Source organism: Tamandua tetradactyla, chromosome 7 (assembly GCF_023851605.1).
Source record: "Tamandua tetradactyla isolate mTamTet1 chromosome 7, mTamTet1.pri, whole genome shotgun sequence".
NCBI classification, from domain to species: domain Eukaryota; kingdom Metazoa; phylum Chordata; class Mammalia; order Pilosa; family Myrmecophagidae; genus Tamandua; species Tamandua tetradactyla.
In genome coordinates this window covers 63186817-63211741 of record NC_135333.1, presented here as the reverse complement: position 1 = coordinate 63211741, position 24925 = coordinate 63186817, and the positions used below count along the sequence as shown (strand labels likewise).

General features: G+C 37.4%; 1 protein-coding gene and 1 pseudogene across 17 annotated transcripts in view; one reads left to right on the top strand and one right to left on the bottom strand.

The window, feature by feature from the left end:
* LOC143689743 (5-hydroxytryptamine receptor 1D-like) overlaps positions 1–1727 on the bottom strand; it is a 34149-nt pseudogene extending 32422 nt beyond the window's left edge.
* Positions 1–24925, top strand: part of ERC1 (ELKS/RAB6-interacting/CAST family member 1) — a 755438-nt gene that overhangs the window by 250585 nt on the left and 479928 nt on the right. For all 17 annotated transcript variants that reach the window (XR_013179465.1, XM_077169625.1, XM_077169623.1 and 14 more), the window contains 3 exons: positions 19399–19536; positions 20817–20957; positions 21872–22012. Coding sequence is in view for 16 of the 17 variants with exons in the window: in XM_077169625.1 (XP_077025740.1) it covers positions 19399–19536; positions 20817–20957; positions 21872–22012 (420 nt within the window). In the remaining variant the exon portion in view is untranslated. The remainder of the gene's footprint in view (positions 1–19398; positions 19537–20816; positions 20958–21871; positions 22013–24925) is intronic.

Here is a 24925-nt window from a genome sequence, read left to right as displayed (position 1 = left end):
ATTCTTTCAAATTCCTCTTTATACTTTTCTAGTGTCTTCTTGATCTCCTTTATGTCATTCACCATCCCATTGATTTTTTTTTTTAGTTAAGTTATATGAACATCTTTGATTAGGTATTCCCAACTCTGTGTCTCCTCCAGTGTTTTAATTTGGTCATTAGACTGGATTGTATCTGTCTACATTTTCATATGGTTAGTGATCTTCTGTTGTCTTTGCAGCATGTAAAAATCTTGATAGGGGTATTTTGGATGTTGATTTCCTTCAGTAGTCTAAAACTTTGTATTTGCCAAACAGGTATGGAGTAGGAGTTGGGGCATGGGGAGGGGGTTGCAGTGGTGGGTTGCAGTGCAGGTATATGTGTGGGTCAGGGACTCTATACTGTTGCCTGTGAGTATGGGATTGAGTTACAGGATTGTGGACATGTGTTGCTGGGGCCAAGGTGCAACTCAGGCAGGCCTTGAAGTATATGAGTAGGGTGTAGCAGGGACACAGAAGTAGGGCATGGCAGGAGGTGGCTTGGGGTGATATACTGGGCCTGGTATGTAAGCAGGATGAGGTTGGCCAGGTGAAGCATGTAGTTCGTGGGTGTCATGGTGTGGGTATAGGGCATAGAAGTTGGGTGACAGGGAGGTTAGGGCACGGGTGTGTCTTTGCACATGGGGAGGACTCCAGGGGGACGGGGTTACAATGCATGGGTTTGTAGGGGTGGGGCACAGGTTACGGAGGTTGTGGGACATGTGTCAGAAGTGTGTAATGACTGGTGGGCAGGGCCCTGGTGTGGGTCCACAGATGGCAGGGGTGGGGCAGGGTAGGGATGCCTGCTTTTGTAGGGCAGAGGCTATGTGGCACAGATGTGCCTGATAGCATCTGTCAGATGTGGGAGAAGGGCACTGTGTCATGGGATGGGGCAAGGGTGTGCACGTGTGCGGGGCAGAGAGGGTGGTGTACAGGGGTCAAGAGGTCCATGCATGGATACATGAGTGTCTGGCAGGGAGGATGTTGTTGTGCTAGTACATGTATCTTGGGTCAGGGCCATGGTGTGAGCAGGTCTTTGGGGCAGGGTCCTGTTGTGTGAGGGTCTGGGTGCAGGGGCCCTGGTATGCATGTGTGCAGAGCTTGGGCAGTGGGGTGGGATTGTATTTGTGTGGGCTGGGGGTGAATGTGTCCCCAGGGTGCAGGTCAGTGCTTCACCAGAGCTGAGGGGGCATGGCTTGAGTGGGCATGTGTGCATGCACCCGTCTGGGGAGCAGATGCTGAAGTTAGTGTGCACAAAGCTTGGGGCAGGGTGTTGGCAGTTGGCGTTGACTGACTGTATGGACTAGGTGCATGTATGGCTTCATTGAGCGCTTGCAGTCCAGATGCATAGGTAACTGCGTGCCAGGGGCTGGGAATAGGAGATGGGGGTATAGGACCTGGCCTTGGGTATATGGGTCTTGGAAGGGATGGGGTGAGACTGTGCACCTGCATGGGAGGGATGGGTTGGGTTGAGAGAGGCTTGTGCACATGCGTGGGGTGGGGGTGTGGGGCGAGGATGCATGGGGAGGGGGTTTGGGACTGGGCATTTGCAGTATGGTGGAGGTTGGGTAGCAAGGTTCATGTATGTGGGGTGTTGGGGGAGTCACAGGTCATGGGGTGGGGGCAGCATACCTGAGGGAAACACATTCATGGAACACATTTTGGCTTCCTTTCTTGTCCTGTCTCCCTGTCCCTGTACTCTTAGGGCCCATGCCCCATCTGGAAATGGATGTGCTAGGCTTGCACTAGCCAGCTGGTCTCCCATTCTCTGTATCTTAATTCTTCAGGGCCTCCCTATGTGTGTAGAAGATCCTCCCAGGTCATTTATCATGCTGGAATTTCTCCCCTGGTCTTTTTTCTGTCCTTTTTCTAGCTGTTCTTTGGAGCAGGGGTAAACTTGACCTATCCTACTTGCCATCTTCTTGGATGTCTCTGGGTTGTCTTTTTTCTTGTTGAGTTGTCGGAATTCTTTATATATTCTGGATACTAGACATTTGTCAAATATATGATTTACAAATATTTTCTCCCATTCTGTGGGTTGTCTGTTTATTTTTCATGGGCAGGCACCAGGAATGGGTCTCTGGCATGGCAGGTTAGAATTCTGCCATTGAGCCACCGTTGCACCCCCTGGGTTGTCTCTTTTTGATAGTCTTCGTTCATGCGCAAAAGTTTTGAATTTGATGAAGTCATATTTATCTTTTTTACTTTGGTTGCTTATGCTTTTGTTGTCATATCTAGAAAATCATTGTCTAATCTAATGTTGTACAGTTTAATACCTGTGTTTTCTTGAAGACTTTTACAGCTTTTGCCCTTATAGTTAGGTCCTTTATCCATTTGGGTTAATTTTTTATATATGGTGTGAGGTAGGTATCTACCACCTTTCTTTTGCCTGTGGCTATCCAGTTGTCCTGGTACCATTTGTTAAAGAGACTGTTCTTTCCCCATTGAATAGTCTTGACACCCTTATTGAAAATCTGTTGCCTAGAGAAATAGACGTTCATTTCTGTTTAATTGGTCTATAGATTGATCTTTATACCAATACTGTATGGTCTTCTTTACTGTTGCATTATAGTAGGTTTTGATATCGGTTATTGTGTGTTCTCTAACTTTGTTCTTTTTCAAGATTGTTTTGGCTATTTGGCATCTTTTGCAATTCCAAACGAATTTTGGGGTCAGCATGTCCATTTATGTAAAAAAGGTCACTGGAATTTTGACAAAGTTTGCATTGGATCTGTGAATCAGTTAGGGGAGTATATGAATTTTTCCAACCTGTGAAAACACAGAATGTCTTTCAGTTTCTTTAGGTCTTCTTTAATTTCTCTCAAAAATGTTTTAGAGTTTCAGTTTACAAGGCTTGCACTTCTTTGTTAAATTTACTATATTCTTTTTGAAGCTATTATAAGTGGCATTTTCTTAATTTCATTTTCACTTTGTTCATCATTAGTGTATAGAAATACAGTTGATTTTCCTATAGTGATTTTATATCCTTCAACTTTGCTGAACTCACTTATTAGCCCCAATAGTGTTTTTTTAACTTAGAAATTAATTGTTTAATGCATAAGCTTTATGTAGCATTAGCTTAAAAACAAAAACAATGAAAACAAGACACTATTTCAAGCTAAAATATAGGAGCTCTGAAAGTCGTGTGTATCAATTGAAAGAACAATTCAAAAGTATGATTGGAGCCATGGCATTTCATAAAACAAAATTTTATATAACTGACGTATCCTTCCTAGGACTAGATAACTGCCTTTACAAAAGAAAAGAAGGGAGAAAATCAGAGCACCAAAACCAGAATAGAATGAAATTCCATTGATCCACATCAACTTGTTACACATCAGTATAAACCCACAATGTCCTGTCAGATATCATGCTTTCATTTTCTGTTTTAATCCTAGAGTTCAAATTTTGCTTCATTTCAGCAGAGACTTCATAGGCAACAGGAAAGATTGTGGAATTAAAATATTCATTTATACTTTTGTGGTAGTTCAACAGTGGTCTTATTTCTGGGCAAGCTTACAAATCATACTGGGTTGATAGCATCATAACTTAAATGGGTGCTAAAACTCAAATGAGAGGGGAAAAAAACCCTGGGAATAGCCAAAGACATTAAAGGAACCATAAAAGCACCAACCATATTTAAACCCCCTTTTTAAAAAGAGGATTTTCTTTTGGCTTATATATAATATTTCACTCTAAATGAATTTATGTCAGCTGTCACTGAAAGAATGTCACTAATACACTGAGAACGCCTTTTGCAATGTAAATCCATGTCCCTATTTTTACATGATGACTTTCAACCTAGCTGTTATTACAACAAATGTTATAGCCTAAAGCTCAAGCACATTTGAGCAATTTTGAAATTGAATTACCTACAAATAAAATTTACATCATAACAAACGTTTCCATCTAAGACTGTGGGAACACTTCAGCATTCCGCATTGATCTCAAGGCCTTTTCATGCAGGTGCTTTTCTAAGTCATCAAGGTTATCTTCAGGTTTATTTTCAGTCTCCTTTTTCGGCTCTGGCTCTGCCTGTGGTTCTTTCTGTGCTGATGTAGTTGTGGGAGCAGCAATAGCTGCAGGAATTACAGTAACTGTAGCAGCTGTAGCCACAACCTTTCCCTTCTTGACTTTTTTGTGCTTCTTGTGTTTTGTGTTTGACCTTCATTTTCTTCTCTCTTTCTTCCCACCTCCTTTCCTGGTCTGAATTCCTTGCTGGAAATGGGCTTGGTTTTGGGCTTTTAGCTTTTTTGACTGATGCTACTGGTTACCAGCTTGTAGAGGGTTAGCTCTGGCTCAGTGACAGATTGAGACCTTATGGATAGGGCTTGGTGAGGCAGCTTTTTTTTTGTCATTTTGGATTCTGGAGACTCTCCTAATGGGCCTAGTACTTTGAGATGGGGACTGCTTTCTTTGAGGTGATCATGATGCTCCTCTTTGAATGGGTGAAGGGCTTGAGGTGGTTTGAGGAGCTCGAGGCTGTGGTGAGGGTGAGTGCCATTTGTTTGGTTTTGGAGATTGGACCTTTTGGGTAGATAGGCTTGGGGAAGACCCTTTGCTGTGCTTTGATGATAATGATGGTGAATTTCTCTTAGTGATTGGGGAGCTTCTTTGTTGGGGTGGTAGAGAATGGGAGACATAATGCTTTGGAGGTGGAGATGGCCATGCCCTTCTTTTAGTAGGGGGATAGGGAGGGGAAGAAGCTCTTCTTTTCTTTGGAGGTGGAGGAGAGTATCTCCTCTGTATTGGAGGAGAGTATCTTCTTGGGAAAGGTGAGTGTCAACATGTTGGAGGAGAAGGAGTCCTTTATTGTCATGGTAGTGTGTGAGATCTGCACCCTGAGGAAGAGTTGAAGAAGGAAAATGTCGCTTTCTGATGGGTAATGGAGAGGGACTTCTCCTCTGTCTACCACTAGGGGAAGTCTCTTTCTGGTGCTTTCGTGGTGATGGCGAGGCACTTTGGAAATAGAATGTCTCTGTTGCCTGCTTAGTTACTTCACCGTTCTTCACATGGGACCTCTTGGGTCGCTTGTTTTCTGAGGAGGAGGATGGAGTCAAATGAAGACAGCTAGTTTTGTTGTCTGTATTGGCATCTCTGCTGTACAGAGTCTGCTGCTGCCATTTGCTACCTTTATCTTCTTTGGATTCAGATAACTCTACTTTTCTAGGCTTGGGTGCTGGTGAAAGAGACTCTCTTTTCTTAGTACCTTTATGTTTTGTCACTTTACCTGAAGTTCTCTCTTGAGACACATACACAGCTTTTTCTGGTAGGGCTTGACAGCTGGGATGATGGGGAATGATGAATTTTTGGTGATGGAGTTGGTGGAGACGAAGGGGGTGCCTTTGCTTTGGAGGATTTGCTGAAGGAGATAACCTGTGAGTTTTTTAAAGAGGACTAAATGTCCTCTTAGGAGGCGTTTTTGGTGGTGACCAGGAAGGAGATGAAGATGATGATTAGCTACTCCCAGACAAGGATGATGATGAGCACCTTCTTCATCTCACTGGAGATCTACTCCTTTTATGCCTTGGTGGAGTAGGCATTCATCTTGGTGGAATTCTTCTCTGAGGAAAAGGCTGCCTTCTTGGGCTTGGCCGCCTTCTAGGTGAATATGATCTTGAGCGAGATCTGTGGTGCTGTCTAGGTCAAGTTTGAAATGGAGAGCACGAATGAGTGTGGGAATTTGGAATGTGATTTGAAATGTGACCAAGATCTTGGATGCATCTTTTCCTTTTCTTTTTGGAGTTTTTTTCTGGAGAAGATTCTTTAGGGTCTGGTACAGATTCAGGCTTGGGAATTTTCAGGATGCCCTAGTAAAAGTGACTTCTTGTACTGTAAGTTCTTTTACTTTTACTGAAGGTTCTGGGAGCTCTGAAGTTTTTTGTTCTTTTCTGGAGTGGAAAAGGACCTCCAGGTCTTGGTGCTATGACAGGGACATTGAGAATAACTGCACTTTTCTCTTTGACTTGACAGGGGAAGATTATCTTCTAGGAGAAGGAGATCTAGATTTGTGTTTTCCTGGACTTTAAGACCTTTCCCTTTTTTCTCTGCTGCTTTCTTTTTCTTCCTTATCCCTCTTGTCTCATCTTGCTTTTTCAGAGGTTCCAAAATTTTTTTGTTCAATCTGTCTCTGTTTTCTTTCTTTCTTCAGTTCTAGGGAAGTAGAAGGGATTCCAGCAATGTTTTTGGTGCACTTAACAGCAGAGACCACAGTTCTCTCATAAATTCTCTAGCGTTTTTTCAATTCAGAAACTCAGGGTAATTTGCATAATTTTGGATTCTCAATTCTTTACTTCCAGCTGGTTGAACATAAATTCTATCTACACCATCTTCAAATCCAAGGATTTCTGTTACTCGTTTTGTTATCTAAGTTTTATGACCTCCAAATTTACTTTGTTCAAGTCCACTTTTTTGTCTAGGCATTCTGCAAATTTCAGCTGCTTCAGTAGCTTCTTCTGTTTGTTGCTAAACTGATTATTCTGTTCTGTACTAGTTCAGTGGAACAAACCCACTTCCATCTTGCTGCTTTGCTCAGAGATCCTTCTAGTGGATTTTTAAAATATTTTCTACATATAAGATCATGTGTTCTACAAATAGAAATAGTTTTCATTCTTTATTTCTAATGTGGCTACCTTTTATTTATTTTTCTTGCCTCATTACCTTTCCAGGCAGTTACCTTGCCTGAATAAAAGTGGCAAGAGCCGGTATCCTTATCTTGTTCCTATCTTAGGGAGAAAGCTTTTAGCTTTTCACTGTTAAGTATGATGTGAACTGTGGGTTTTTGTAGATGCCCTCTATCAGGTTGAGGAAACTCCTTCTATTCCTACTTTATTGAATGTTTTTTTTTTTTTAAATCATGAAAGCATGTTGGATTTTGTCATTCTTTTCTTCTGTATTGAGATGATCATGTTTTTTTTTCTTTTCTTTATTCTATAAATATGGAGTATTACATTCTTTAATTTTCATATGTTGAACCTACCTCCAGTTCCTGGGATAAAGATGGATATGTCTTTAGATTGTCTTGTGTTTCTCACTTGCAGGAATGTAGGTACTCTGTCTACCAGCATTTTAAGTGCAATAAGAATGGGGAGTGAGTAGACCTGAAGGAATGTGGTTTTGTATAATTGCTTTATTTTGAAGTACAGAATTGTAACAGAAGTAATAACTGTTTAGAGGCTTATATTGCAGTGCTTTTTACAACACAGAAATAATTTTAACTATTATTAAAGCATAGTTTCTCTGATTTTTTAAGGTTACTTGAAAACTTTGAGGATTTTTATTTATCTGGGTCCTCCTTTTTCTATCCATTGATTGAATATCACATTAGAATTCTGAGTCTTACAAGCTCTAGTTCAGATTATCCTGACTTCTGTATTAATGAGCATGCATCTTAAACTTGAAAAATAGTAATTACAAGTCAATATGGAAGGGTCAGAAACCTATTGTGGCAAATGTTAGTAGTCTCACAGGAGAAACTAGTCTCATTACCAGGAATGAGTCAGAGTAATAAATACATAGATGAATACCTAAAAAGAGACAAAGATTAGAGAAAAATACTTGATCAAGGTTTTGAATTATAGTCAGTATAGTCTTACACTCCAAAACTGTTTATAGCTTGACATGAATTAACTTGCATTGCATTTTCACCTGTTGAAACGGCTATTTGGGTACCTGTTTGCTGTAATTGAAAAGTTGAAGTAAGTAACTACTTAAAGATTTTAAGTTATTAAATTAAGCTTTGATGAAGCAGCTTCTTGTGTTCATCCTTCTTTCTGCCCACACCCATATGTACACCCAATCCAGAAAATAGGTGCAAGCCTCAGACTTTATTTTGTTATTTATCTCTTTAACCTTCCTGTAATTGCCAGACTTCCTTTTTCCCTCTGAACACTTTTTTACCTAGGGGAGTTTTTCAGGTTAGAAAAATCATCCAAATTTACTGAGAAAAGTTTGCCAAAATTCTGTAAGATCTTTGGACTGTATCTCAGAGGAAGTACCTTCTACTTTACTCTGATAATTAGGCCTCAAAAGCAGAGTAATTGCCCTGACCAGCACGGCTTAGTGTCAGGACTGAAGGGAGGCGACAGGGAATAAAGAAAGAAAGACGAGAGACCAAGATGTTGTTAAAGCTGGGACCAGGTGGGACTCTGAGCTCTGATGGAGATTCAAAGACCCCAAGAGGTTCAGTACTATTTATTTCATAGGGCTGTGAGGTAAAGAAAGCAGCAAAAGTGTAACATATATAATACATGTTATATATGTAATATGTATAATATATAAGAAAAAGAAAGTAGCAAAAGTGTAACATATATAATACGTATTATATATGTAACTAAGGAAAGGGGAAGGAGGAAGCAGGGGCTGAATCATCTGCTTTCCTGCGCCTGGATGAGTGGAAAAGCTGCACATTTCCCAAGGCCTTGTCCCAGACTCAAGCAGCTTTGCCAATACTTAAGTCTTTTCAGGACATCAGGTGCCTATTCCCACAGAGACAGCTTTGCTATATCTCTGCAGGGAGCATGTGACGTTTGTCTTATCCCCTCCAGACAAGTAATCAGTTCAACTGACTAGGAATAAATGACCTACATTGAAACATGATAGCTTCTGACAACTGGCAATGCTGACAAAACCCAAAACAAAAGATGTCAATAAATCTGTGATGGTGTGAAATAAGCATGCAGATCTGATGAATTTGTCCATAGTAGAGTTGCATTTAGCCTTCCTCTAGTTTTATAAGTTTTTCTCTCTTTGTAAAGTAAAAACTGTCTGAAGAGAAGAAAAGCTCTGCTTAAATATAACAATTATGTTATTTCTACTTTCTCTTCAATCCAGAAAGTAGAAATAAAATGTGATTAGAGAGGTCAGTTTAAGGAAAATGTCTTCTTTTTATAAATGTTAATTTAAACATTATTTCCTTTCTAAACGCTTTGCTGTTAGATCTTCTCTGCTATGATAAACTATATGTATAAACCTAATTGGTTCACCCCATCCCCCTATTTTATCAGAACACATATGTATAGAATTTGTGCCAGTTCCTTTGATCTCTAAAAATTTTACTCAGAAAGAATTTGAATACATGTGAATAAGTACTTGATGATCTCTTCCTATATCAACTAGAGTATAGAAAGTAAGAATAAAGCCTATGGACTTCTGAATGATTTTGAAGCATGTTTTCTGTAACAATCATTTTAATAATTTTATTAAAATAAATTATAAGTACAAGAAGAAAAGTTATTTAGCTATTTTGTTGTCACGTGCACCTGAGTGCACATGTCTATGAATAAAGTAACTTCCTTATGGCCACTGAAAATGAGACTAAAAAGACTGTTTTTATACCTGAAATGCTGACAGGCAATATCTTTGACTCTGCCCACCAGCTTTAGTGTATTGTGATTGGGTATATCTTCCTTTCATAAAAGGTATACTTTTGCATTTGTAGTGGTTTGGTGCTACCGCCCTTCATTCTCTGCTTCAGTAGGAGGTACATTTTTAATATGTAATCATAGTCATAATATGCCATATCAATACATATTGTATGATATGAATTGTTTATGGAAAGATGCTTCTGATCAGCTTCATGTGGCCACTGACTTTGGGTGAGTAACATAATCCCTCTATGCCCCAGTTTTATCTTCTGTAAAATGCAAATATCATTATACTAATTATCTCATGATCTTGTGATGATTAAACAAATTGTTATATATTAAGTTCTTAGAACAGTGCCTGCCATATACAGAGTATATTCTTTTTAAGTGTTGGCTACGTCTGTTATCATTACCATATCCTCATTGCCATCACTATTATTGTTATGTTATTTTAGGGATTCTATATTTTTTATTTCTGTGAAATGGAGTTGTTTCTTTTTGGTAGATATTGGGTGCATATTTAAAGGAATATTTGCCCACTTAATATGATTCCAAATAATCATCTTTATCTTTATGTTCAAGTATGTGCATAACTGATTCAGTATATCTGTTGGCTGCTTGTTGTATTCATAGCTTTTTATATATAATATATTTCAGACCCTGTGGATAATCAAACAGCATAGAAGGAGTTTTCTGTCATATATTTGACAAAAGTTCTGTAATATATGGTAGTATGCTATGATATGGGATGATCGGGGAAACAGCTTTTACATTCTCACATTAAGTTAGTGCAAAAGAAAATAATGGGAAGCCATTTATGTGACACTGTAGTAGCATTCACGTACATGTACCATAACAGCTGGTTAGTGACACATATAAACATAGAGGTCCTTGATAAAAAAGTCACCAAACTTTTAATCACAACCCAAGTGAATATATGAATACATATAACAGAGGAACCTGCAGTAGGGTGCAACTGTGATCCATAATGTTGCTGGATAAGTTAAAAGAGAAGTATTTTATTCCCATCAGCACCCCCAGTCCCTAAGCATCTTTTGGGTTTGTTCTATGTTTAAAAGCAACTAGTTTGCAAATGTTTGTTTCTAGTTTAGTTTTTCTTCACTGATAGCAGCGTGCCCAAAGGAAGCAATTTTAGTATCTACTGTCCTTTCTTCATTTTTGTTCACTAGGTAAAATTTACTTCTTTTTGGAAGTAAACTGGTGCTATTCTTTTCCTTTCCTGCAGCTCAGCATTGTAAATTTATCTAGGTAGCTGGGTAATTGAAAAAGAAAGAGTTTAGAAAGAACTTGTCAATGGGTTGTTACCTAGCTTAGCGTCTGTACCTGAGTATTATGAGCAAAAATTTTTTCCCAACAAATAATAATGAATTTTTAAAATAATTTAACTATATAGTTATAAAAGTAAAATCATTGCTGTTACAGGGGTCGGCAGCAAGTTTTTCTAAAAAATGTTTTTAGTTATAAAGAAATTTTTGGTTTAGAGAAAAACCACATAAAAATACAGAGTTCCCATATACCCCCTATTGTTGGCACTGTGCATTAGGGTGGTCCCTTTGTTACAATTGATGTAAGAGTATTAAAATTGTACTATTAACTATAGTCTGTAGTTTGCATTAGGTATATTTTTCCCACATTCTACCCTATTATTATTATTATTTGTATGCTGTATGGTGGGGTCGGGGGTGCCACATTTGATTATTTTTCCATGTGACTAACCCGTTATTGCAGCATCATGTGTTGTTGTTGTTGTTTTTGGGGGGGAGTGCACGGGCCGAATCGAACCCAGGTCTCCCACATGGCAGGCGAGAATTTTACCACTGAATTACTCTTGCATCCCTACCACCCTGTTATTAACAATTTGCCTTAATGTGGTACATTAGTTATAATTCATGAAAGAACATTTTCATGCTTATACTATTAACTATAGTCTATCATTTACAGTAGGTTTCACTGTATTATATGGTCCTATGTTTTATCCTTTAATTTTTATTCTAGTAAAATATATAACTCTTAAAATTTCCCATTGTACACATTCTTATATATAATTCAGCCTTTTAATTACACGCATGGTTTTGTGCTACCCTCACCACCATCCATTTCCAAAACTTTACTATCAATCTAAATGGAGATTGTGTACAAATTAAGCATTAACACCCTTTTCTCCACCTCCAATCTAGCCCCTGGTAAACTGCATTCTAGATTCTAAGTCTGTGAGTTTGATTATTATAGTTAGTTCATTTCAGTGAGATCTTAAACTATTTGTCCTTTTCTGTCTGAGTAATTATACTCATCTTAAAGTCTTCAAGGTTCATCCGTGGTGTTGCGTGTAAGAGGACTTCATCTGTTTTAACAACTGAATAATATTCCATCAAATGTTCATATTCCATATTTTGTTTATCCATTCATCAATTGATGAACATTTGAGTTGATTCCATCTTTCAGCAATTATGAAAATACTGCCATGAACATTGGTGTGCAGATATCTGCTTGAGTCCCTATTTTCCAAACTTTTGGATATAAAGTTAGTAGGAGCTCTGCCAGATCATATGGTCATTCTATATTTAACTTTCTGAGGAACCAAACTATCCTTCACAGTGGCTGCACCATTTTAAATTCCCACCAGCAATGAATGAGTGTTCCTGTTTCTCCACTTCCTCTCCAATACTTGTAATTTTGTGTTTTTTTGTTTTAATATTAGCCATTCTAGTGGATGTGAAGATATCTCTTTTTTTTCATTTGCATTTTCCTAATAGCTAGTGATGTTGAGCAACTTTTCATGTGCTTTCTAGCCATTTGTATTTCCTCTTTGGAGAAATATCTATTTAAGTCATTTGCCCATTTTTAGATTGGTTTGTGTGTCTTTTTGTCATGGAGTTGTAGAATTTCTTTAGATATTCTAGATATTAAACCTTTATCAACTCTGTGGTTTCCAAATATTTTCTCCCATTGAATAGACTGCCTGTTCACCTTTGTGATGCACAAAATATTCAATTTGGAGGAGGTCCAAATTATCTATTATTTTTTCTTTTGTTTTTTGTGCTTTGGGTGTAAAGTCTAAGAAACCATTGCCTAACACAAGATGCTTCCCTACATTTCCTACCAGGAATTTTATACTCCTGGCTCTTCTGTTGTCTTTGATCTATTTTGAGTTCACTTTTATTAAGGTATGAGTTAGGGATCCTCATTCATCCTTTTGCATATGGCTTAGCAGCCTTGTCAAAAATCAATTGGCCAGGGCGGGCCACGGTGGCTCAGCAGGCAGGAATGCTTGCCTGCGATGCCAGAGGACCCGGGTTCGATTCCCGGTGCTTGCCCATGTTGAAAAAAAAAAAGTCAATTGGCCATAGATTTGAGGTCTATTTCTGAACCCTCAATTTGATTCCATTGGTTGATATATCTATCCTTGTGCCAGAACCATGGTATTTTGACTACTGTATCTTTGTAATAGGCTTTAAAGCCAGGTAATGTGAATCCTCTAACTTCATTCTTCTTTTGCAAGGTTTTTAAATATTCATTTGGGCTGCTTTTCCAAATAAATTTGATAATTTGTTTGTCAAATAAATTATCCATTCTGAAAAGCAGGCTTTCCAGTTCTGCAAAGTAGGGTGTTAGAAATTTGATTGGGATTACATTGACTCTGTAAATCAATTTGGGTAGAATTGACATCTTAAAGATGTTTAGTCTTCCAGTCCATGAACACAGAATGTCCTTCCATTTATTTAGGTCTTTTTTGATTTCTTCTAGCAACATTTAGTAGTTTTCTGGGTACATGTCCTTCATATCCTTGGTTAAGTTTATTTCTAGACATTTGAGTCTTTTAGTTGCTGTTTGTTCTAGTTTGCTAGCGGCTGGAATGCAATATACCAGAAGTGGAATGGCTTTTTAAAAAGGGGAATTTAATAAGTTGCTAGTTTACAGTTCTAAGGCCCAGAAAATGTTCCAGTGAAAACAAATCTATAGAAGTGTCCAATCAAAGGTATCCAGGGAAAGATACCTTGGTTCAAGAAGGCCAGTGAGGTTCACGGTTTCTTTCTGAAGTGGAAGGACACATGGTGAACACAGTCAGAGTTTCTCTCTCACCTGGAAGGGCACATGGTGAACACCATATCATCTGCCAGCTTTCTCTCCTGGCTTCTGATTTCATGAAGCTCCCCGGGAGGCATTTTCCTTCTTCATCTGCAAAAGTCACTGGCTCATGGACTTTCTGCTTTGTGGTACTGCTCTTTCTGAATCTCCCATTCTTCAAAGTGTTTCCTCTTTTATAGGACTCCAGAAACTTCTCAAGACGCACCCAAATGGGTGGAGAAATGTCGTCACCTAATCCAGTTTAACAACCACTCTTGACTAAATCACATCATCTAGGGAGATGATCTGATTATCTTTTCAAACATACAGTATTGAATAGGGATTATTCTACCTTTATGAAATGGCATTTTGATTAAAACATGGCTTTTCTAGGGGACATACATCATTTCAAACCAGCACACTATTGTAAATGGAATTTTTTTCTTGATTTCTTCCTGAGGGTGCTCATTACTAGTGTATAGAAGCACTACTGATTTTGTGTCTTGATCTTGTACCCTGCCATTTTACTGAATTTGTTTATTAGTTCTGGTAGCTTTGTTGTTGATTTTTCGGGACTTTCTATATAGAGGATCATGTCTTCTACAAATAGTGTAAGTTTTACTTCTTCCTTTACCCTTTAATTTAGTTTTCCTGCCTAACCATTCTGGCTAGAATCTCCAGCACAGTGCTAAATAAGAATGTTGACAGTGGGAATCCTTATCTTGTTCCAGATCTTAGAGGGAAAACTTTCAGTCTTCCACCTTTGAATATGATGTCAGCTGTGGGCTTTTCTTACATGCCCTTTATCATATTGAGGAACTTTCCTTCAATTTCTGTTTTTCTAAGGATTCTAGATTTTGTCAAATGCCTTTTCTACATCATTTGAGATGATCATGTGGCCTTTTCCTTTCATTTTGTTGATGTGGTTTATTACATTTTTTATTTTTTTAATGTTGAACCCCACCCCCCCTTGCATACTTGAGACAACCCACTTGATCATGAGTTTTTTCTTTTTATTTCTTTTTTCTGGAGTCATGCAAATTTTCTAAAAACAATACTGGTGATGAATATAAAACTATGTGATGACATTGTAAGCCATTGATTGTACACCATGTATGGGCTATATATGTGTGAAGATTTATGAATAAAAGTTTTTTTTTTTTAAATCTTAAAAACCCACTTGATCATGGTATCTGATTCTTTTAATGTTTTGTTGGCTTTAATTTGCAAAGTATTTGTTGAGTTGTTAAATATATTTTTGCAGTTAGAGTCATAAGAAATTGGTTTCTAATTTTCTAGTAGAATTTTTTTTTTTAACATGGACAGGCACTGGGAGTCGAACCCAGGCCTCCAACATCGCAGGCGAGAACTCTGTCTGCTGAGCCACCATGGCCTGTCGTCTAGTAGTATTTTTATCTGACTTTGGTATTAGGGTGATGTTGGCTTCCTAGGATGAGTTAGGTAGTTCCCTCCTCTTCAGTTTTTTGGAAGAGTTTGAGCAGAACTGGTATTAATTCTTCTTGGAATGATTGATAGAATTTACCAGAAGCTGTCTGGTCCTGCACTTTTCTTTGTTGGGAGTTTTTTCATGACTGATTTAATCTCTTTACTCATGGTTGGGTTGTTGAGGTCTTCCGTTTTTCTAAAGATGGTATAGGTTGCTTGTGTGTTTCTAGATTTGTCTGTTTTATCTAGATGGTCTGATTTGTTGGCATACAATTGTTCATGGTATCCTACTATGATCATTTTTATTTTTGTAATAATGTCCCCCCTTCTTTTTTTTTTTTTTTTAAAGACAGAGAAAGAAGGAAGGATGGAAGGAAGGAAGTGAGGAAGAAAGGGAAACATTTTTAAACATTTTCTTGTTTTATTATATTTTGTTTGTTTGTTTGTTTTTTACATGGGCTGGGGCCGGGAATCGAACCGGGGTCCTCCGGCACGGCAGGCAAGCACTCTTGCCCGCTGAGCCACCGCGGCCCGCCCATGTCCCCCCTTCTTATTTCTGATTTTACTTATTTGTGTATTCTCTCTTTCTTTCCTTCTCATAGGTAAGGTTTGTCGATTTCATTGATCTTTTCAAAGAACCAACTTTCAGTTTTGTTAATTCTCCCTATTGTTTTTTTATTCTCAGTTTCATTTATTTCTGCTGTAATCCTTGTTGTTTTTTTCCTTCTGCTTGTTTTGGGATTAGTTTGCTGTTCTTTTTCTAATTCCTCCAGTTGTACAGTTAGGTCTTTGATTATAGCTCTTTCATCTTTTTCAGTGTAAGTATTTAGGGCTATGCATTTCCCTCTCAGCCCTACCTTCATTGCATCCCATAAATTTTAGTATGTTGTGTTCTCATTTTCATTTGTATCAAGGTATTTACTGATTTCCCTTGCTGTGTTCTTTGACAGCAGGTTGTCTAAGAGAGTATTATTTACATTCCATATATTTGTAGATTTTCTGTTCTCTGCCTGTTACTGATTTCCAGCTTCATTCCCATTATGGTCAGAATAAAACTTTTATGATTTCAATCTTTCTAAGTTTATTGAGACTTGTTTTGTGACCCAGCATACTGTCTATCCTGGTGAATGCTCCTTGTAAAAACTTGAGAAAAATGTGTATCCTGCTGTTTTGGGGTGCAATGTTCTGTTTATGTCTGTTTGGTCTAGTTCATTTGTCATATTATTCAGGTTCCTGTTTCCTTTTGATCATCTGTCTGGATGTTTTCTATTCATGAGAGTAATGTACTGAAGTTTCCAACTATTATTGCAGAGACCCATTTCTCCCTTCAGTTTTGACTCGTGTATTTATTTATGTTTGTTCTTTTCTCTTGGTAGATTGACCCTTTTATTAATATTTAGAATCCTTATTTGTCTCTTATAATTGCATTTGACTTTAGAGCTTATTTTTGTCCAATATTAGTATAGCTACCCCAGCTTTTTAGGTTACTGTTTGAATGGATTCTTTTTCCATCCCTTCACTTTCACTTTGTGTTTTGGTGTCTAAGGTGAGTCTTTTGAAAACAGCCATATAGTTGGATTGTACTTTTTAAAAACAAATCTCTTCTTCCAATCTGTCACTTTTGATTTGGGAGTTTAATCCATTGACATTCAGTATTATTGTAAAGTCCATACTTAGGCATTTTGTCCTTTGGTTTTTATGTAGTGTGTCTTTGTATGATGTTTCTTTCCTTTATTACAACCTCTGTTTCTGTAAAGTTGATATTTTGTGATATATATATATATATATTACTGATCCCTTTCTCACTTCTGTTTCTGTATATATTTAAGATACTTTCTTTGTGGTTATCCTGGGATTTATATTATACAACTTATACCTATCATCTTATTTGAGAAGATACCAACATAGCTTCAGTAGCATACATGTCCTTTGCTCCCATATCCCTCTGTTTTTTCATTATGTTGTATTTATCCCACTTCTTTCTATTTCATATCCTTCATCAAGAAATATGCCTTTTTATTATTCATTTGTATTCTGACTCTCAAAGGAATTATGGAGTAGTTGTATATTGAGAATACAGCACTTTTAGGTTTTGCATTTGCTCTTTTAGTTACCTTTACTTAAGATCTTCATTTTGTTATACTACTGCAAGCCACTCTCCTGTATTTTCCTTTTAACTTGTTCTCCCTTTAGTAATTCTTGTAGGACAGGCCTTTTTTTTTTGGGTAAATTCTCTCAGTTTCTGGATACTTGTGAATATTGTGAACTCTCCCTCATTTTTGAAAGTCAGGTTTGCTGGATAAAGAATTTTCACTGGCAGTTTTTCATTTTCAGTACCTTAAATATACTACTGCTTTTTTGCCCCCTTAGGTTCTGATGGCAAATCAGCCATCCATTATTTCCTCAGATATTCTTTCTGCCTCTTTTCCCTTCCCTCTTCCTTCTGACACACCTATCATGTGTATGTTTGTGCACTTCATAGTGTCACTGAAATCCCTGAGATTCCACTTAAATTTTTCTGTTCTTTCCTTCTTACTATCGTGTCTTCAAGTTCACTGATTATTTCTTTTGCCCAAATATAGTTAGCCAAATATAGTTGACCTAAGCCCAAACTTGTTATATTAATTATTGGTTAATTAACCAACTTTTATTTAAGACTTGATGGATGTCAGATATGAAGATATAAAGTAGAGGAGGGAGTGTTTGGGAAGGTGGAAGGGAATCTGTTTCTACTCATGGAGACATGGATAAAACAAATAGTTAAATACGGTTGGGGATTAGTGATATAATGGAGAGATATACAAAGAAGATGCATATATTTGCTTGTGGTATATATGTATCTGGTATGTGTACACACACTTATTTATATATAATGTATCCCTATGTATATATGCACTAATGATATGTAGGCAAAGATCATATTATTCTCATTGGGATGAGAACCAGAAAATCTTCCCCAAAGAGGTAACATTTATGTCGTATTTTGAAAGCCAGGTAGAATAAAACAGCTATTTCTAGTGTTAGCTCAAGAGAAGACAGTGATTATATTCTTCTGCTTCATTTTTCTCCATGAAAAATATTACCATCCTATATATCATATCCACTTATTTTGTCTACCTGCTGCTCCACTGCTCTATGGGGACAGTGACTGTTGTCTATTTTGATTACTTCTGAATCCTCAACACCTAGAAAAGTGCCTGGCATGTAGCAGGAACTCATTTGTTTGTTGAATAAATGAATGAATTTTGTGAGGTCTAGACTATTTATTTGGCTTAAAGTTTTCCTTTAGCTTATTAAGAACGTCTTCCTAAAATTCTCTATAATTTTTGCTTAATATTTTCCATTAGGTGTAGCTGAATTTCCCTGGTGAAAGCATGCTATTTCCACAGTGTTTCTCAAAGCCATTCCCTCTTTTCCATCTCTCAGCTCATTTAGGTCCTCATCTTCTCTTACCTGAGCTGATAAAACCCCCTAATTGTGTTCTGTGCCCCTATGCAAGTTCTCTTAAATTTATTCTCCACAGCTATCAGAATGATCTACCTAAAGTAAGAGCCAATGAGACCATTTTTGTTTAAAACTCTGATTAATAGTTCCCATCTCTACAGAATAAAATTGGTGCTTTTTAGCACAAAACTCCCCCATAGCTTTGTTTCAGCTACGCAATGGGGAGTTGTATTACCATCTCATAATATAAGAAGAATGGGTCTATCTTTTCTTTTTTTAATCACTAGTGCCAAGTGCATAATAAAGATCTCAGTAAATGCTTTTTGGGTAAATGAATGCACAATGCATATGCGTGTGCTGTATAGAGGAATAAATGGCTAAAATGAGAAATTTCGCAGATATGTTCTTGCTGTTTAAATAAAAGACCATATAAATATTTAACTTAGCACCAGTATTGCACAACAATAAAAACTGACAACAGTTTTTCCTCTATACAGCTGGCTCATCTTTATTGCTGTCTAATTCTTCCATATTCTGTTTTCTCTTGGTTTTGTGTGTGTGTGTGTGTGTGTGTGAAGGAATCCCTCTTGACATTGACAGTGTCATTTTAGAAGTAATCATTCATCACACGGCTTTTCTCTCTACAGGCCCCCTTTTCACCCTCATCTGTGTGTAACATCACATTACATTCACGTGGCTTTCCTCTCTACAGGCCCCCTTTTCACCCTCATCTCTGTATTGAGTCTTTTCTCCTTAGATACTTTATCTCTTTATGGATTTGTGTATATAAGTGTGCATCCATAGCCATTGGTTGCACCTTTTTCTGTTCTTGCCATAAAGCATGGTTTAAGGTTTTACATGTAATTCTGAAACTTTTAGAATTAAATTCTTTATACAGAAAGCACATACACATACACACACACATGTACCCCTGAGCTTTCAGTTTCTTATTTAAAAATGACTTTTTGGATTTTCTATTTAGATTTCTCTAAATGTCTCCTTCTTCTTTTTTTTTTTTTCTTAAATGTATATCCGCAATCAGATTGAAAATCTTCAAGAACAGCTTAGAGATAAGGAAAAGCAGATGAGCAGCTTGAAAGAGCGAGTAAAATCCTTGCAGGCGGATACCACCAACACCGACACTGCCTTGACAACTTTGGAGGAAGCCCTTGCAGATAAAGTGAGTGACTGGCCCAGATTCTTCACAGAGATCTCATCTGTAATCTCATTCATCTAAAAATTTCTCCAAATGTTGGAACTTGGGTCTAGAACACGAAGAAATCCTTTTGGACAAAATGGAAAAGACCTCTTCACACATAATCAAAGGGGACAGAAAATTCATTTAGTTGTTGCCAGTTTAAGTATCTATTAGAAGACAGGATGCATTTCACAGTAGAGGGCAGTGGCAGAATTTTTTAATGAGCCGTCCACAAAGTCCCCATGTGATTACTTCTGAAGAAAAAGAGAAGTTATTTTTATTGACCATCTAAATTGGGGGGATGTGGAAATTTCAGACATTGACCATCAGGAAGCTATGTGTAGTCCTCCTTTACTATCCCATCTTGGTAACTATATATTCATCTATTTTACTTATTAATATAATGTGCTTGCTCTTGGTTGTGGGTTGTTTTTTTTTTTTTGTTTGTTTGTTTTTTTTTTTTTGGCCTTTCTGCACAAACCTGGTTTTTCAGGAATGGTTGACTAAAGATGTGGTCCACCATGACTCATGTTAATGTCTTAGAAGGAGGTTTAGGGAATCTCTCTGTGTTGTATTAATTGAATTTTTGTTTTTACAGGTTATGATCATTGTTCCTTCTGTTTTTTGTCCTCAGAATGCTCTAGACAGCCTGCCAGGGACCAAAGCTTGATCCTTAATTATACTCAGACATAATCCCCAAAAATAATACTTAAATTGTTTCAACTTTCAAACTTCTTGAATATCTTTTGACAGAGATATTGTTTCTCTTTTTTTTAAGCCTTCTTTATACTTTAAGTTCAATACATCGGAATCTCTCCCACCTCCTTTTTTTTTTTTTTTTTTTTTTGCGGCTTGTGAGTTGTTTCATTGCTCCCTAGGTGACATGTGAATTATATATAAAGAAGAAGAAATATGTATTACTTATTGTCTGTGTGTGTGTGTGTGTGTGTGTGTGTGTGTGTGCTTGTTACTTGGAAATTGAGTAAATGGAATTATGTCAAAAGAATGCTTTAGGGGTACCTAGTACTAGTTGAGATTATAGGGAAAAAAACCTTGAATGTTTAAAAACAAAGCCAGATCCTTGTTAAGGTAAGATAGGTAGGAAGGATGAGTGCTTTAAAAAGTCAGTTACTAAAATTTCACCACTAAGTTTTGAAGGAAGGATACAAGTGTGAAATTTTATCAGCTAAAAGCAGAATTTTAGTCATATGATATAAGTACAAAAAGAAATTTCCTCATATATTGATATGCTCTCTTAACAGGAGCGGACAATTGAACGCCTAAAGGAGCAGCGGGACAGAGATGAGCGTGAGAAGCAGGAGGAAATTGATAACTACAAAAAAGATCTTAAAGATTTGAAAGAAAAAGTCAGCCTATTGCAAGGCGACCTCTCAGAGAAGGAGGTTAAGATCCCTCAAATGGAATTACTTGGTTTGCTTAGCCATTATCTTGTACATTGTCGTTATTTACATAATTCATACAAAACAATTTTTGATGAAAGGTTTTCTTAAGATTCTTATAGCCAGCTTTTTGTGAGACCTTAAAGCATGATTCAGGAAGCTTTGCAGAGACATAGTAGACTGAAACATTCACATTCTAGATCTCATCTCTCTCACTGTGTTGTTAGTTGTTATCTTGTTAAAAGCATTTTAAAGGCCCTCAATTAAGGGAAATAGTTAAATTTGGAGAAATGTTGTGCTAAGGGCAAAAAAGACAAAGGAGGAACATTTATTTACAATAATTTGTGAAGTGTTTCTTAGTATCAGCAGAAAAATCTTAAATGATTCATGGCCAATTAGGTGATTTAGTATGCTTTGATCTTGCTTTTGGAGATCCTGTTAATGTGATATAATAGCAAAGGGACTTGATAACATGTGCTCAGATAATAATACATGAACTTTACGATCTTTTTATGGATTTTCTTTCTAACATCTTTAAGAAAATTTATAGAAGTTAAGTTCCTAATAGAATTTTTCCTTCTAAAAGGAGTCAGTGTAGCTACTAAGGTTGACTGCTGACATTCACAAAGCTTGAACCACTTCTCGTTATTTTGTGAGAATATATATATATTTATAGAACTCTTTGAATCACTATTGGGTTGATAATTCTTGGCAAAAATCAGATTTATTTTAGTTGGGATTAAAAGTTAAAGCTAAGAAAATTTCCATCATTTTATATTTCATGAATATTCTTAAAATAGAAATAGTATATGGCAGTGGAAAGGAACTGTAAACTCCCATGATAGTAAACTAAACATTTTTAATTTCCATTTTGTTTTTAGTTGGTATTTATTCTAGGTGTGTATTATTTCTTTTAGGCTTCACTCTTGGATCTGAAGGAGCATGCATCTTCACTGGCTTCCTCAGGATTGAAAAAGGACTCACGGCTTAAGACACTAGAGATTGCTTTGGAGCAGAAGAAGGAAGAGTGCCTGAAAATGGAATCCCAGCTGAAAAAGGTTAAAGACAAACTTTCTTATTTTCTTGCCCCCCCCTTTTTACATTTTTAAACATTTTTTGATGAAATATATGCAGAAAAGTACTAAATTTCAAAATACAGTTTAACAAGTAGTTATAGAGCAAATTTCAAAGTATGATATGAATTACAGTTCCATAATTTCAGTATTTCCTTCTAGTTGTTCTAATACACCAGAGAGTACCAAGAAATATCAATATAGTGATTCAGTAGTCATGATCATTTGTGAAATCCTATCTTCTCTGCTACAGCTCCTCCCTCTGATTTGATATTTGATCCCTCTTGCATCCATCAAGGATATTTGGCCATTCACTGTTCTAACTTCATGTTGTAAAGGGGTATCATCTTATGGGGTAAGGAGATGCAATTAGTTGATGCTCTTGGAAAGACTGGTGCCTCTGGGTTTCAGGGTTTATCTGGCATAGGAAGAATCTGGAAGTTTTAGGTTTCTGAAAAGTAAACTTTGTGAGTGGAGCTATTATAAAGCCTCAGATAGAGCCCTGAGTATTCTTTAGAGTTTTCAGAAATACTATTGTTTGGGGCTTGGCATACCATGGCTGTTAGCATAAGTTTGCATAAGAGTAACCTCAAATAGCTTCTTGACTGTATTTCAGATCTCTTAGCCACTGATTCCTTATTATGTTACATTTCTTTTCCCCCTTCTGATCAAGTAGGCACTGTTGATCCCATGGTTCCTGGCAGGCTCATCCCTGGGAGTCATGTCCCATATGCCAGGAGGATTTATATCCCTGAAAGTCATGTCTCGAATGAGTTTATTTGCACAGTTTGTCTTAGAATGAGAGAGGCCATGTCGGAGCAACAAAATAGGTTCTCTGAAAGTGACTCCTAGGCATAATTTTAGGTAGGCTTAGCTTCCCCGTTAGAGGAATGAGTTTCATAAGCGCAAGACTCCAGATTAAGGGCTTGGCCTATTTACTTGGGTGTCCCTAATGCTTGAGAGAGTGTCAGAGATTTCCCAGGTGGGAAAATGTGATAGTTCCATATATTTTTCTCTAGTCCCTGAAGGGATCCTGCCAATACTTTTTAATTATCCACCTGTTTTAGTTTATAGATTGCCAGAAGGCAATATACCTGAATTGAAATGGCTTTTATAAAGGGATTTAATAAGTTACAGCTTTACAGTTCTAAGCCTGTAAAAATGTTCAAACCTAAGGCATCCAGGGCAAGATACCTTAATTCAGGAAAGGCCAATGCATCTGTGTCACCTCTGTTAGCTGGGAAGTCACATGACTGGCATCTGCTGGTTCCTTGCTCCTGGACTCCAATTCTGAATCTTAAGTATCACACAGGTACCCACAGTTCCAGTGAAATACCAGGGTATACACATAGAGTACAACATTTCAGAGTTTAGAAATAAGACTTATGGCTCAGGAATAAAATGTGACAGCTGAAGCGCTTACAGTCTAGGCCCCATTTGCTTATAAATGTACTTTAAAAGAGACCATATGGTATTTGTCCTTTTGTTTCTCACTTATTTTGGTCAACATAATGTCCCCTAAGATTCATTCACCTTGCTGCATGCCTCACATCTTATGTAGCAGTTCCACAGGAGGCTAGCTATAGGGTCATATATGATTAGGCAGTCCCATTACTGGGAATATACTCAGAAGCACTGAAAACAGGGACCTGAATAGACATTTGCACACTGATGTTTATGGCGACATTATTCATGATACCCACTGGATGGAGGTGGTCGAAGTGTACATTAACTGAAAAGCAGATGTGGTGTATACACATGAGAGAATATTGCATGGGATTTTGATGTTTGAAGACTTGTTTCTTCCTGGGGTTATCTTCTGGCTGGCTAGCAATCTTTGAGATACCTTAGAGTTTCTGACACTTGGCAATATACATGTTGTTTTCTCCTTTTACTTCTGGGGTACATTACTTTCCAGATTGTGAATGCCCCTTTCCAGATTGTGAATGCTCCTGTGCTGAATTTCCAGACTTATTGTCACTATTGCCATCTTGATCCCATCCCAGCTGCCTTGCAACACCAAACTCTGGCTCCCTTTACAGTCTTAAATGATTTGGGCACTGACAGAAGCTTCTCTTGCTTTTTTTTTTTTTAATAGTCTCAATTAAGTACAAGAGTTATGTAAAAGGGGATCTCTGTATGGTCTTTTTTTATTTTTTTAAAAATATTTTTATTATAAATAATGAACAAACATATAAACATTCTTGATATACATTCTTGACATATAAATATTCTTGACATGGTTACAACCAGTGGCTCACAATGTCATCACATAGTTGTGTATTCATCACCATGATCATTTTTTTGAGGATTTGCATCTCTCCAGCAAAAGAATGAAAAAAGAATAAACTTGTTGTGGTAGTTAGATTCAGTTGTCAACTTGGCCAGGTGAAGGCACCTTTCTCTTGCTGTGGACATGAGCCAATGGTACATGAGCCTCATCTATTGCTCATTACATCTGTAGCCAGCTAGGAGGAGTGCCTTGCCTGCTGCAATGAATGATGTTTGATTTAATTGACTGGTGCTTAAATGAGAGAGCGCAAGGTAGCACAGCCCAAGCAGCTCAGCATACCTCATCTCAGCACTCACAGCTCAGCCCAGGCCTTTGAAGATGCAGAAAGGAATCACCCTGGGGAAAGTTGTTGGAATCCAGAGGCCTGGAGAGAAGGCCAGCAGAGATCGCCCTGTGCCTTCCCGCATAAGAAAGAACCTCAGTTAAAGTTAGCTGCCTTTCCTCTGAAGAACTAACGAAATAAATCCCCTTTTATTGAAAGCCAATCTTTCTCTGGTGTGTTGCATTCTGGCAGCTAGCAAACTAGAACATTCATCCATTCTTGCTTTGTTTTTAAGATCATAATACAAAACTGTGGATTTTCATATGAAGGAACTTACTAAAAG